General features: G+C 43.8%; 1 protein-coding gene across 1 annotated transcript in view; it reads left to right on the plus strand.

The window, feature by feature from the left end:
* The window catches only part of WNT8B (Wnt family member 8B), a 49,886-nt gene extending 35,280 nt beyond the window's left edge, over window positions 1–14,606 (plus strand). Inside the window, exons 4-8 of the mRNA XM_023743242.1 lie at window positions 10,304–10,337; window positions 11,112–11,250; window positions 12,029–12,154; window positions 12,898–13,040; window positions 13,247–14,606. Coding sequence (XP_023599010.1) covers window positions 10,304–10,337; window positions 11,112–11,250; window positions 12,029–12,154; window positions 12,898–13,040; window positions 13,247–13,792 — 988 coding nt within the window. The 3' untranslated portion in view covers window positions 13,793–14,606. The remainder of the gene's footprint in view (window positions 1–10,303; window positions 10,338–11,111; window positions 11,251–12,028; window positions 12,155–12,897; window positions 13,041–13,246) is intronic.
* The last annotated feature ends 991 nt before the right edge of the window (window positions 14,607–15,597 follow it).

The raw sequence follows: 15,597 nt of genomic DNA on the forward strand, positions 1-15,597 counted from the left end.
AGCTGGGACAATTGGTTTAGTGCTGCTCTATATTGGGTAATGCTAGTCTCTCTTGGAACTGGTAATAAAATCCCTTTTTTTTTCTGGGCTCCATTTGTCCTTTTATTTCTATTAGAGGTAGAGGAGAACTCAGAGGGCTTAGAAAGAGAGGTCAGTACAATTTTACTTAGGATAAACTCTCTTTTATCTCCCCAGAAAGCAGATTTTTCCTCCCAGGTAAAAGATCAGACTGGGTTAACAGTTGGGGGAAACTCTGAGCTTGGTTCAGGTAAATAACAGTCCCCCTTGCCTCCCATCTGAAATGTACCTACACTCCGAGGGCCTCTTAAAAAAAACACACTATCATCCACTCTGGGCAGACTCTCTAGTCTCATTATAAGCCCAATTTTTATGGTTTGCTTTTCTCAATCTTTATCGTAGGTCCTTGATCATATCATCTCTCTATATGCTTCTTAGGTCATAGTTTTCTCCAGACCAAGAGAAATCAGACCATAGGGGATCATTTAAATCCACTGTTATTTGCCCAGTCCAAATTCACTTTTCTTAATAGGTTGCTCTCCCAGCGTCAGCATGCCCCAGTCGAAGCACAGACTGCGGCTATGCTTCAGGAGTCTCAGTAGACCCTGTAAGTAGGCCAATGGTTCAGTATTTCTATGCAGCTCCATAGATGAAATTCTTGTGTTTTCCAGGCCAAGCTTAAACCATCCTGCATAAGGAAGAATTTCCCCTTCATTCAAGACTGTAATTCTCCCATATATGCAACTAGATAGAGATAGCAATTATATTTTTAAATAAATATTTTTAATTAAAAACTGTAATTCTCTTTTGCTACCATCTCAGTCCTTTTCATTTACTCGGGCTCTTCGGGTTCACCATATCAGACTCTGAAGTTTCCATTCCAGGCCAATATCCAGGATAATAAATAGCAAACCAATAGATGGGCCATATCATCCTGTCTGTTGTTTCTTCATGTTAATCCAAGGTGTCTGGTGGAGCCCAAATTGCATAGATTATTGCTTCAGGAGTATTCTGTTGTTTAATTTTATATTATTGAAATTTTCTTTTTTTAAAAAAAAACATAGAACAGTACATATAACAACGCCCAATAACTCAGCTTCAACAGTTATCAACCCTTGACTAAACTTGCTTCATGTATACTTTCTGTAGCATTTTCAACTGCATGTATTCTCTTAGTCTAAATCTTCCAAATACTGTTGTGGTTCAAAATAGGAAGAAGAGGGACAGGAAAAGGAACCCCCTATCCCCTGTTCAAGAGATCTAGTGCCAGTAATTAGAGTGAATCTTGGGGAACATCATACAGATATGACCCCCATTGGGGTGAAAAATCAAGAACACAAATTAGTAACAGGAGAATTTGTTACTAATTTGAGTTTGTTTCTGTTTGAGCTGTGGCTATTCAGATTGAGGTGAGGACATTTTTACCATCCACGGATTTAGTTCCATTAAGTAGTGAAAATGGTACCCAAGTGCCAAAGCCTGCCAATTTTCCTACCTTGAACTGTTCACTGGTTGTTTTATAGGGCAAGTCTTAGAGTTATCATGCACACCTACCTTCTTGATCCTGACATAAACTGGCATTGCATCCATCAGTGCAATTGAGAACGTGAATATTTTCTCAAGTCTCCACTACAGGGACCAAGGTAACGAGGTCAGAAAACAAAACCAAATGCTCAGCTTCCATAATGGCCCTGGACGGGGTTCCTGCAATCCCAGGCTTTCTGGGAACAGTGGCTCGAGCTGTTCCTTAGCAGCTTTCACTTGGAGACCTCGGAACAGAGAATGAGCACAGCTTATTCCCGGTTAGAGTCCTCATTTAAATGCTAAGTGCTGAAGTGCTTTTTTGTTGCTCAGTGTTTCTCAGCAGCGTTTGCTACAATACATAAAGAAGGAAGGAAATGAGGACAAGGAAAGACAGCTATCTCTCTATAAAATATCCTGGAATACAAATGACATCTCACTTTCAGGGAATAAGATTATCCCTTGAAAATTCGTGATTTGCCTGAGAAAGAATCCGCCTGAGATTGTTTGGCAGGAACCCATGATACACAGTTGTCCTGAGGGCTATCATGTGGTCTTTGCCAGTAATTATTTGTCAAGGACTGGATTTGAGATATTGTGGGATTTTAACATAAAATTTAACATAAGACTACTACCAAATCTGACACATCTGTTTAACTTTGCTTAATCAACTTGTTTATAAGACTTTTAAAAAATATGTTTTAGGGCACTGCCTTATAACTTAGAAAATCAACATTTATAAACCAAATTTTGAGAATTATTTATAGGGCTGAATTCCCTTTGAAGAAACAGATGGAGTTTAAATAAGTGAAATAGCTCTGGGGGTATGACCTAAACCTGTATATTCCTTCATTTTCCTTTTATACTCTTCTGGAAAAAACTTCTACTTGGCCCGAATCTCCACTGCATTTCCCTTTCCTTTCAATGCCATCCATACTCCTTCAATGAGTCTGTACATGTTGCTTTAGTTTCATAACTGTTCACGCACTATAATCTGGCTTCTGTCCCGTTGCTCTACTGAAACAGAGCTCCCCTCTAATATCACCTTTGTTCCCTCTGGACAAATTTTTAAGTAGGAAGAAACTTGTCTTTGAAATTCTGAACCCTTCTCTTCCCTACAAGACTTCAGATTATCTTGTGGCTTCTACTTCCTAATCCTCCCCCTGGCTAAATAGGAAAGAGCCCGATTTCAATTACTTATACTTTACAACGGATAAGAATTAGTCACGCTGTTCACCCTTGAAAAACATTTTTAAACCTTACTCTTTCTAATTATACGGTGAATTATACCTAGCTTAAATATCCTTGGGTATTGTCAGAGGGGGTAGTAAAAAATTTGGGACCCGTAGGATATTATTTCACAATGCTTAGGAAGGCCTGCCTTCTCTGTAATTTGGTGTGTGTGTACATATTGGTGTGTGTGTGTGTGTGTGTGTGTGTGTGTGTGTGTGTGTGTGCATGTGTGTTCTGGGGGTCATATGCTATAGCAGATAGAGGGAATCACAAGAAAAGTTGTTCAGAAAGAGCTATGTTTGGGCTGTCCTGGGCCCAAGGCATCTTGTGCGTTCAATGAGGTAAAAAGCTGGCTGTCAGACATTCATTCTAAGAAAAACTTGCTTCCCTGGAACACCTTCTGGCTACAGCTCCAGGCAGCTCCCTACTCTGGTCGCTCTCCTTAATCTCCCCCCACCTTTCTCCCTGTACTCTCTGCTAAATCTCCAGAGAGAGATGTGCATCTACATTCATTCACTACCACTTCTCCTTGCCCCTGGGCTATCACCCCAAATTATAATTACACAGTCTCTCCAGAAGTAGGCCAACTAGAGCTTCATGACCCCGAGACTTTTTATGGACCTCAAGAAATGAGATTAAAGGGTAGAGAGAAGCCAACCCTCGTATTCAAAGACTTGTGAAGAAAGTGGAGAGAGGGAGAACCAAGTGGGGGGGGGGGCGAGGGGAGGAGTCAGAAGGCATCGAGATGAAAGTCCTGGGCGTTGACAGGAAAATACTAAATTCTGGATATTCATATGCAGAACCTTTGCTTTTTAAAAATATGTGAGCAGAAGGGAATGGGGGAATCCTAACTGGAATTTAAGCTACACGAACCACTGGGATTTAAACGTATCCAGGCACACTTGGCAAACTAGTGGGGCTGGCCTGCAAGAAACTTGTTGCATGAGACTTAGTGCTCTCCTGGGAAGAAACTCCCATACTCAGGGAGAGGGAGTCTGGCACACAAACTTGGCCTAGGAACAGGGTCCTGGCTATGCAAAGGGCGAAGGAAGTCTGAAGGTAGCATGGTGCTTGGCACTCCTGGTCCAGTGCCCATCTGTGTCACAGGCTACATGGAATCAGGCACGTGTTCTCACCATGGCAGCTAAACTCCCAACAATACAATGCGATGTGCTACAGACCACCTCATGGGCTGTGCTAGTTTGGAGAATCACCCCCAAACAGGGGTAAATGGTTGAAACATTGGATAGTGGCTTAAACCTCTCGTCCATCATTAGACATAACTGACAGAGAATGGGAACTTGCAATTTTTCATGAGCTTTCTAAGGTGGTAAAATAGTGATAAATAATGATTAAAGGTTTCTTCAAATGGTACCAAAGAAAGACAAGCATTGAAAATTAGAGGGCATGGATATATCGATAATAAATATTAGGTCAAAAAAGACTGACAAACAAACAAAAGAAAGTTGGAGGTTTTCCAAGAGCTAAAAGAAAAGCTGTGACATTTGTCACTGGGTTGATCTAAAGTCCCTCCCTTTCTGCCCCAGCTCCCTAGGAAAAATATTTACTGGTGATCAGACATATTATAAAATAGGCAATTTAGGAGACAGTATAGCCCAAGAGAGAAGCTGCATAATGCTGAAAGCCGGGGGTGTTTGAGGAGCTATAGTGCCCTAGATCAAGAAACTTTGTATAGTGGTTTGATTATGGCTAGTTTAGAGCCACTGTGGTGTTGGTCCCTACCTAGAGCAGATGCAAAGGGAAAATGATAGAAGGTGCCCAGAGCTCTGCTTTAGCGGTTACCCATAGCCTCAAAACTACTAATGCATCTGTATCTGTTGTCTAACAAGAGTTGAAAAGATATTTAGTAATGAAGAGACTAGCAAGGATTTAGTCTATATACAATAAAAGGAAGAGAAAAGAACTTGCAAATGTTAATAGTAGGGGAGTTGTGGCAGAAAGTGAAGAGGACAAAAGGACTTGTCTACCCAGCCTTGATGGGAATGAGAGCAGAAGTTACTTACAGTGAAACGTTATTGTGAGAGTTCAGAATGAATAATGGAGAGAGTCCTGATTGCTCTTGCAAATTCTTACTATTGGTAAATTAACTTGGGAGAATGATGAGATAGCATTAGAAGCTGTAGGAAAAAGTATAGACCAAAGAATGAATTAGACTCACTTCAGGATTGTTAAGAGTATGGAGGCAGTCTAAGAATGTAAAATAGCCTGGCTGGTGTGGCTAAGTGGTTGAGCGTCGATCTATAAACCAGGAGCTTACGGTTCTATTCCCGGTCAGGACACATGCCCAGTGCGGGGTGTGCAGGAGGCAGCTGATCAATGATTCTCATCATTGATGTTTCTATCTCTCTCTTCCTCTCTGAAATCAATAAAAAATATTTTTAAAAAAAGAACGTAAAATTGTAATAATGGCATTAAAGCCTTCTGTGGGTAGAAGTAGTTAGCATGTTTCCTAGAGGACTGATGAGAGCTACCAAACCTGGAAGATGCTCCATCCAGATACAAAAGAAAGAGGAGAACGGTCACCAATTTATTACTGTTGTAGATGGAGCATCCATTTTCTAGAAGATTGAAGTAGTATTTGTTGGGTTTCTCTGGTAACTCATGCTATTAAGCATCATATCATGCACTTATTGGCCATTTGTTTACCTTCTTTGAAGAAATGTCTCTTAAGATCCTTTGACCATTTTTTACTTGGGCTATCAATGCTCTTTGTATATTCTGAATGTAAGTGTCTAATCAGATATATGACTTACAAATATTTCCATTCAGTGGGCTGTCTTTTTACTTCCCTTTTTGGTGACTTTGGAAGCACAAAACTTTTTAATTTTTAATGAAATCCAGTTTATCAATGTTTTCTTTGGTCACTTGTGTTTTTAGTATCAGATTCACAAACAAACAAACAAAACATTGCTTGACCTCAGATCACGAAAACTTAATATCTATATTTTCTTCTAAGAGTTTTATAGTTTTAGTGCCTACACTTAGGTCTGTGATCTATTTTGAGTTAATTCTTGTATATGGTGTGAGGTATGGGACCGACTTCATTCTTTTGCATGTGGATATCCAGTTGGTTGTTCCAGCACCATTGGTTGAAAATACTAAGACTAGGCAAGATTTAAGAGAACAGTGTGAGCAAAGGTTTTAGAGGCATGAATGCATGGTGTTGGGAATAGCAACTGGTTCAGTTTGACTAGACCAGTGGTCGGCAAACTCATTAGTCAACAGAGCCAAATATCAGCAGTACAACGATTGAAATTTCTTTTGAGAGCCAAATTTTTTAAATTAAATTATATAGGTAGGTACATTGTTATTAACTTAATTAGGCTAAAAACGTCCTCAATCTGATTGAGGTATGTTCTCTGAGGTCGACCCCTTCCAACTCTCCTATCCACACTCGTCTTGCATACTCATTTCGTCTCCTTTCGTTCATCCTCTCTATATGTCCGAACCATCTCAACATACCTTTCTCAATCCTCGACACTACATCTTCTTTCACTCCACAATGTTCCCTAAAGTTAACTTAATAAACTTTCAAGTTTTAAGTCAACTTCGCACTGTACGTGCGCAACCGCACGTGGTATTTTGTGGAAGAGCCACACTCAAGGAGCCAAAGAGCCGCATGTGGCTTGTAAGCCGCGGTTTGCTGACCACTGGACTAGACGATTGGACAAGTAGGGATATTTCATGGGAAATTAAGCTGAAAACACATGTATGGTCAGATTATGGAGAGCCTTGAGTGCAAGAGTTGAAAAACTAAGGAAGATACTTGAGCAGGATATCAGAATCAGGCTTACAGAAGACTGATGTAGCTGCAGACTGACTATACGCTGGATTGGAATGGGGTAAAAATTATAATGAGAGAGGTTGATTAGTAGGGCTTCTACAATGGTCTAAGTTGGAGGCCACAAATAAGATATGACAGTGAGAATTCCTGAGAAAAGTGAGAGAGAGAAAAGGGAGCTGGTAAGTGAAAAGTATAGTGGAGGTAAAACATGCAAGTCTTACTGATTAAATAGTGAAAATGGATTGAGAGAGATGTGGGGAAATAGTGGCTCTATTAACAAAACATAGTCAAGTCAGGAGAAGTGTCAAGTTCAACAGGGAATATTAGTTGGCTTTTATTTATTTATATATTTTTAAATATATTTTTTAATTGATTTCAGAGAAGAAGGGAGAGGAAGAGAGAGATAGAAACATCAATGATGAGAGAGAATCATTGATCGGCTGCTTCCTGCACACCTGACACTGGGGATCAAGCCCACAATCTGGTCATATGCCCTGACTGGGAATCGAACCGTGCCCTCCTGGTTCATAAATCGATGCTCAACCACTGAGCCACACCGGCTGGGCATAAGTTGGCATTTGGACATACTGTCTTCATAATTTGAAACATTCCCAGTGGAGAAGTCTAGCATTCATTTGGTAATGCAGCTCTGGATCTCAAAATGAAAGGGCTGGAGGTAAAGATTTGGGAGACATTGTATAATCATGGTAGTTAAGACCACGGGCATGAATAAGGGTTTTTCTCCTATTCCCCTATCTCTGTAGATAGTTGCCCTTCTGTGTTTCAGGTGGACAACATAATGATTTGATGTGTGTGTATACTGTGAAATGATCATTACAATGCGTCTAGTTAACATCTATCACGACAAGTCGTTTCTTAATACTGGCTATTTTGGTTATGAGCAAGTCAGCCACAATGGTTCAAATAGGTCTGCCAATAACTCAGGGTTTCCAACACAAGTCAGTTTATGGGAATGCTGTCCAACTAAGGCTGGCAGTCGTGTCTCATGGCAGTTGCTCAATTAAATCTGATTAATCAATTGAACTAGACCAGCATGTCATACAAAACTTTACATATTGCGGGGCCCTTGAGGAAGGAAGAATCCTCCAGTATTCTGCGCAACACTCCCTGCGATTCCAACCTCGCGTCCTCTCACAGGGAGTCTCTTCACCCAGGCTCATGGCAGAGCTTTCTCCTCTGTCTGCCACTTGATATTTGTTTTGTTGCTTTGCTTTCTTTCCTGACGCTGTCTGTCCCGGGGAATGGGAACTAGCCTCTGTCTTGCCTGGTAATGTCCAAGCATCTTTGGCAGTTATCTAACAGAAAAAACACCCTCCTGAGCCAGAGCAAGCAGAGGGCCTGGCTGACTCCTCTGACACCGCTCTTTCAGGATCAGAAATTTATCTGCAAACCCATAATGGCTTTAGCAGTTATGAATTCATTTAAATTGTTTTGAATTTATTTCTGTTCTTTGCTGGTACTACCACTCCCAAGATAGTAGTACTTTTTAGTCAACTTAATTTTGCCAGCCAAGCTTTGAAGTTTTAGGGGGTTTTTTGTTTGTTTGTTTGCTCATTTATCTCTCTTTAATTTAACAAAAGTGAGAGTTGAAAATGACTGACAAAACATGGAGTTGCAATGTGAACATAAGAGCAGGGACAGACAATAAATTGTTAATAAAAGTAAGTGCAGAGGTAAGAGAGAGAGAATGACCTAACTTAACACAGGGAGAACAGCAGTCATAGGAGCTCTCCATCAAATCAGGATCTTTCATCCTCATCTTTAAACACCTTTACTCCTGTATGTTTCACATACCCTTTTCCCCTTACCAAGCTTTAAAGTTTTGTTGACTATGTAGGTTTTTATGATTTTCTAAAAACCTATTACATTTCTTTCCAAATCGTTTTCATCTTCTCTCACATGGCAGCCTCCCAGTTTATAACACTGTTTTTCAAAAACCACCCACATTTTAGGTGTTATTTGTGTTTGATATGAAGAGAGTCGGCTAAGCTCTTTTCACTTCTGATGATGGCCAGCATCTTATTGGCCTTTACCATTGCAGGGTACACCAACTTTCATGGAACAATACATAATGATTCCCATGTTACCTTCTTCCATTATAATGGGAAAAGAGCAATAATAGGTAATATATTTGGGTTAATTTTCAAATGCCTATCCTGAAGTCCATTTGCCAGGTTATATACTAGTATGTATGCATTGAATTTTTAATTTTTATATAATTATAGACTGGCAGAAGATTGCAAAGAAATGTGCAGGGAAGTCCTACACAAGCCTCTGCCAATGGTAACATCTTACAACTATCCTATAATATTTATAAAGTTCTATAGTACAATATTTATAAAGTTTATTCAGACCACCAATTTTACATACACCCAGTGTGTATGTATAGCTCAATGCAATTTTGCCACATGTATAGCTTTGCATAATCCCATCGCAATCAAGACACTTAATTTTACCATCACAAAACTCTCTGGTGTTATTGTAGCCACATGCATCCCTCCTCTTTAACCCCTGGGAACCACTAATCTATTCTCCAGCTCTATAATTATGTATTTCACAATTATTACATAAGTGAAATCATGCAGTGTGTGTCCTGTTGAGATTGGCTTTGATCACTCAGTATAATTGCCTTGAGAGTCATTCAAGTTGTTGCATGTATCAGATGTTTATTCCTTTTCATTCCTGAGTAGTATTCCATTGTATGGATGTACCACCATGATTTTAATATTTTCATTGATTTTCTTTTAGAGAGAGGAAGGGAGAGAGAAAGAGGGAAAAACATTAACGTGATAAGCAAAATATCGATCAGCTGCCTCCTGCATGTCCCCTGCTATGGATGGAGCCCACAACCTGGGCATGTGCCCTGACTGGGGAATCGAACCAGCAACCTTTTGGTGCATGGGACGATGCTCAACCAACTGAGCCACACCAGCCAGGCCTTGTACCACAGTTATTATAACCACTCACTCTTTGAAAAACATTTAAACACTTTCAAATTTTGGGTTATTATGAATAAAGTGCTATGAGCATTTAAGTATAAGATCCTGGATAAAAATAAGTCCTCATTTCTCAAGGATAAATGCCCAAGAGTGGAACTGCTAAGTCGTATGACAAATCTATTTTTAGTTTTGAAAGGAACAGCCTAGCTATTTTCTAGAGTCAGATTATTTATTTTTGGACTTTAATTACAATTCAATCCCTAGAAAGATATCCTACTATTTACACCTTTCTGATTAGAGAACTGAACTACCCTCCTCAGAATCCAGGTAGTCCTGGATTCAAATCCTGATTCAATAATTAGCTGGGTGACCTTAAATACTTTTTTGAGTCCCAGATTCCATATTTGTAAAATAGGGATAATAATGCCTGCAATAGTAAGGATTTAACAAAACCAACATGTAAAATACTGAGAGTAGAGCATCTATTACACAGTAATGAGTTAATGCTAGCTCTATTCCAACCCATGGCAAAATAATGACCAAACATTACTCCCAACACTTTTGGTATTTGAAAAGGAGCATAATACATGTTCTTTTTTATTAAATAAGTGGTCTTTAGTAGACTCCTTATGCATAATTTTTCCTTGGCAAACCATTTTCCCTTTCTTCCCATCAATTATATTTTCTAAAGTAATCCTTACAACTCCTGGCAGCAGAACTGAGTTGGTGCATCTCCATTACGCTCTGTGGTTTTGTTCTCTTCTAGGTCAGTGAACAATTTTCTGATGACTGGTCCAAAGGTAAGAAAAATATTCCTTTGGTTTGTTTAGATTTCACTAATCTTAGCTTCTTAACTGAACACCATACATGCTAATTTCTTTTCATTATATCCACACTTTTTATTGTGCTGTACCTATGACAGACAAAAACTGAGGCACAGAGGGGATTAGTGACACAACCCAAACCACACAGCAGACTAGTGTCAGAGCCAAGGCAAGAACTCACGAGTATTGATTCTAAATTTACAGCAGAATTTCTAAAGCCAGACAAGTCGACAGCCTTTCACAGCATCAGGCTGCAGTCACACAACCTTCTCAGGCAGGGGAGGGATGCAGTCTTTACAATGCTGCTATTGTACTGCATTATCTCTAAGGACATTTCCAGTTCCAATATATTATTTTCTAAGATGGTAATGGGATGAGAAGAGCGAAAATTCATGAATTATGTAATTTGGGACCACTTTGGAGAGGCAGAATAGTGTAGTGAGTAAAGTCAGGTCTAGTGACCGATAAACTGAATTTTATTCCTACTTGTATAATTTGCTAGCTGTGGGATCTTGGGCAAATTGCTTTACTTCACCTCTCTGAGCCTCAGATTCCTAATCTATAAAATGGTTCCTATTTGACAAGGTTATTTGTGATGTTAAATGAGACAACACATTTAAAGTGCTTACTCTGTCATTATTTTGGAGGGATGGGAAAGTGGGCAGGAAGAGAGGGGCTTGGCCACTTGAGGGCAAGTGTCTCCAAGTCCAGCTTTTGTAAGTCTGAATTTTGACCCCTGTGTCCCCGAAGGCTTACCTGATCTACTCCAGCAGCGTGGCAGCTGGTGCCCAGAGCGGGATTGAAGAATGCAAATACCAGTTCGCCTGGGACCGCTGGAACTGCCCTGAGAGAGCCCTGCAGCTGTCCAGCCATGGCGGCCTGCGCAGTGGTAAGGAAAGCCTTGGCCACAGCTCCCTGGACCCCCTGGCCACAGGTTAGAGCCCCACTCCCTAGGGATGGCCCCTGCCTCCTCTATACCCTAACTCCTCACCTGGTCTTTACTCTCAGGTGACCTCCCTCTCTGGGATCTTCTCTGTTCCATCTCTAGCTCCTTTTTCCTACCTAAGAGCTTTGCTCTTTCTTCCCCAAAACCCTCCCTGTCCAACAAATGGACCTCATCAATTGGCTAATGGCTTCCTCACTATATAAATAACATCAGGAGGTAGGTAGGGTCATAATCCCTCATTCCTCTCAGCTCCTTCCTTCAGCAGGCTCAGCAGCCAGGTACAAGGCAAGTGGGGACAGACCTGGAGACCAGATTTCCCTGGAGAAGAGAGAGTGGCCATGCCAGTAAATAAGAGCTGGCAGTCAGAGGTTCTTTCAGAACTGGTGGCGCATGCCTCTTAGACTTCAATGTTCCAGGAGGAAGTGGGATGGGTTCTTGATAGCCTGGCCTTCAGATTCATCTCTTCCTCAGGCTCTTTCCCACCGAAATCCTTTATCTAGCCACCTAATCACAAAGGGTATGACTTGAAAAGATGGGAGGGGAGAAAGGAAGGGCTGAGACCAGGGCTGGAGTGGACCCTGGAGAGAATAAGGAACATTATAAAGGTGGGGAAATAGGGTAGAGCTGGGACAATGATTGTATTAAAGGGAGGTGGCATGTCTGGTGTTTCTTTGGGTTGCGACTCCTCCCTCTGACTCACCCAATTTCTGGTTCCTGCCAGCTAACCGGGAGACAGCATTCGTACACGCCATCAGTTCTGCTGGCGTCATGTATACTCTGACTCGAAACTGCAGCCTTGGGGATTTTGACAACTGTGGCTGTGATGACTCCCGCAACGGGCAGCTGGGTGAGTAGGGCAGGCCAGTAGAGTTCACTTAAAGAATGAAAAGCTTGGTGGGTAGCTGGGTGGGGTGCAGAGGAACTGTATTCTTCTTAATCTGAGGAAAATCAGGGTGAACCAGTTTAAACCCAAACCCTAATGTGTCAGACCAGGTTAAATGCTGCATGGGCTCTCCTTCACCTACTGAGTAGCTTCCTTAACACAATAATGATAAAGGAACAGCATCCCCCATGGAGTCAATCGGTCACTCTCTCAAACATAGTGGGGACATCCTTCCATATGGTCTGTCTCTGTCTCCTTTCCACTCTTCCTCCACTGTCCTAATCCTCCCTGCCCTGCGGCTGAACTTCCAACTTAGTTGTTCCATATTATTCCAGTTGCTCCTCTCTCTCTCTCTCTCTCTCTCTCTCTCTCTCTCTCTCTCTCAGTGCTCGCGCGTTCCTCACCTTTCTTCCAGCCATTTTGTCCTTTCTGGAAGTCAGTCGCTGGCGGGCACATGCACACTCTGCCCAAAGGCCAGAAACTGTATGAAGATGGGCGCGCAGGCACCTTGCAGAGAATCCACTCCGCAACTACTTACGTCATGGAGTCCTGAGCAGATGATAGGCTACACGTGGGCGCTCGAAAGTGGCAAAAACAAGTCTAGGCTGAAACTAATCTGGAGACAAGGCACTCACCCAACCTTAAGCTCAGATTCCCAATTAGAAACAGCTGCTCAACGACCTTCCCTCTCCCCTGCTCTTTTCCAGGGGGTCAAGGCTGGCTGTGGGGAGGCTGCAGTGACAACGTGGGCTTCGGAGAGGCAATATCCAAGCAGTTCGTTGATGCCCTGGAGACCGGACAGGATGCCCGGGCAGCCATGAACTTGCACAACAATGAGGCCGGCCGCAAGGTGAGTCTTGCAGCCCCTGGGGTTGGCAGCTGGCTCCATCCATTACCACGCCTAAGTGAGGACAACTCCTCACTTCATTTAAGTTTGGAAAAACGAGGTACTGAGGCGTAGGAGGTACTAGACGCCTAGCAACGTCCCCCACCCCCCCAAGAGGCAGAGACTCCCCACGCGCTAAATCCCCGGCCCGCTCACTCCTCTCCCCCCAGGCGGTGAAGGGCACCATGAAACGCACGTGTAAGTGCCACGGCGTGTCTGGCAGCTGCACCACGCAGACCTGCTGGCTGCAGCTGCCGGAGTTCCGCGAGGTGGGCGCGCACCTGAAGGAGAAGTACCACGCAGCTCTCAAGGTGGACCTGCTGCAAGGTGCTGGCAACAGCGCGGCAGGACGCGGCGCCATCGCCGACACCTTTCGCTCCATCTCCACGCGGGAGCTGGTGCACTTGGAGGACTCCCCAGACTACTGCCTGGAGAACAAAACGCTAGGCCTGCTGGGCACGGAGGGCCGAGAGTGCCTGCGGCGCGGGCGGTCCCTAGGCCGCTGGGAGCGCCGCAGCTGCCGCCGGCTCTGCGGGGACTGCGGGCTGGCGGTGGAGGAGCGCCGCGCCGAGACCGTGTCCAGCTGCAACTGCAAGTTCCACTGGTGCTGCGCGGTCCGCTGCGAGCAGTGCCGCCGGCGCGTCACCAAGTACTTCTGCAGCCGCGCGGAGCGGCCGCGGGGGGGCGCTGCGCACAAACCCGCGAGAAAACCCTAAGGGTCTCCTCTCCCGCTCCTTTCCCCATTTGTCCTCGGCTTCTTTTAGAGACCCCAGTAATAGAGGAACCTAGAGATGCGGATCCCGCACTCGCAAGCCCAGGGATCCCGAGAGAGACGCTGCCATCTCCGGGGATGTCACTTTCCACCCTGTTTTCCCATTTCCGGGGCGCTCTCTGGGAGCTGTCTGAAGGGTCCTCACGGCCCACACTTACTCTGAGAACTTTCTGAGGTTTGAGCTATTGATCTTCTTTGGACGAGGATGAGAATAGATGGTCCTCCTCCCCGTCCTAGTTGCCCTAACGCTGGACCTAGCCTATGGAGCCTTAGGAACAGGAAGACCCCTGCTCAAATATACAGAGCTCACAGGGGGGTGGGGGTGGGGGGAGCCTTGGCTTCTCTCTTGTCCATTTTTGCGCCCCCCCCCCTTTTCTGCCAGGTCTCTATCACAGCTACATCTTCCTTCTGCAGAGCCACTCCCCAGGAATCTCTAATGCTTTCTCTCCCCTTCTCCCTTACCCTCTTTCCCTAAAGAGAAACTGTGAGAAAACTGACCCAGGAAAAGCATGTGTTGGGGGACCGGTTCTTGAGGCAAGGGTTGAAGATGGGGAAAGTGGGGACCCTAGAGTGCTGCCTGCTGAAAACCCAGGGTGCTACTCATCCTATGACTCCGTGTCTAATGGACTTTACCGGTGGGACAATGACTTCCTGACAATCACCAAGGTGCTCCAGACACATACCCACAAGGTCTAGGAGCTATGTAAGGTCAGATGGCCAGCCATTTCCTACCCTTTAAGGTACTTCCCTGACCCTAACCCACTGCCCCCTAGCAACCATCTCTACCTCTTCTCCTTCCCCACAGGATCCGTGAGCCAAGACTGAGCTCCATAAAGCCAGTTTCCCATTAGGGTGTGCACCTCTAAAGGCAGGAATAAGAAAGGAGGAGCTGGGACCCTTCCTTTTCACTAACCTGGTTCTCAAACAGGCAGGATTCAGGGCCTTGGATACCTTCCTTTAATAAGTAAACTTTCTGCCATGAAACTAGAACTAATAGGAAGTTCAGTACCTTGGATTTTTGATTTATTGCAGTTGCTGTGATATGTGCCCTTTTTTTCCAGGGATTGAACTTATTCTTGGGGACACAGAGGAAGGCGGGTGGAAGATACAACCTCTAGGCCAGTGATGGCGAACCTATGACACGCGTGTCAGAGGTGACACACCAACTCATTTTTTTGGTTGATTTTTCTTTGTTAAATGGCATTTAAATATATAAAATAAATATCAAAAATATAAATCTTTGTTTTACTATGGTTGCAAATATCAAAAAATTTCTATATGTGACATGGCACCAGAGTTAAGTTAGGGTTTTTCAAAATGCTGACACGCCGATCTCAAAAGGTTCGCCATCACTGACATAGGCCCGCCCCTTGGTCCCACCTTGCAGAATAGCATCCTCTGTAGAGCCTCACTTCCCTGACGGCCTATGCCCTATAGTTATTCTGGCCTGAGGCTAATCTGCCAAGGATTAGTCCATCAGCCACATAAATCTTCCACTAATACGCTCACTCAGTAGTGAGAGCACGCTGCTGCGGTGCTCGAGTCTCTGGTTCTTGTCCCAGAAGCAGGACAGCAGGGACTTGCTTAGGAAAGAGGGCCATGGGAAGGGAAGAGCCAATCCCCGACTGTCACTCTGCAGCCCCAGGAGCTTCCCAGCCAACTCTCTTCCTTTAGGCCGGCCGGCCGTGGGTCTGCTCTTTGGAGCAGAACTGGTCAGATGCTAGACAACCTCATCCCGCTTCTCCCAGA

The sequence above is a fragment of the Myotis lucifugus genome, unplaced genomic scaffold (assembly GCF_000147115.1).
Source record: "Myotis lucifugus unplaced genomic scaffold, Myoluc2.0 scaffold_381, whole genome shotgun sequence".
In the NCBI taxonomy this organism is placed as follows: Eukaryota; Metazoa; Chordata; class Mammalia; order Chiroptera; family Vespertilionidae; genus Myotis; species Myotis lucifugus.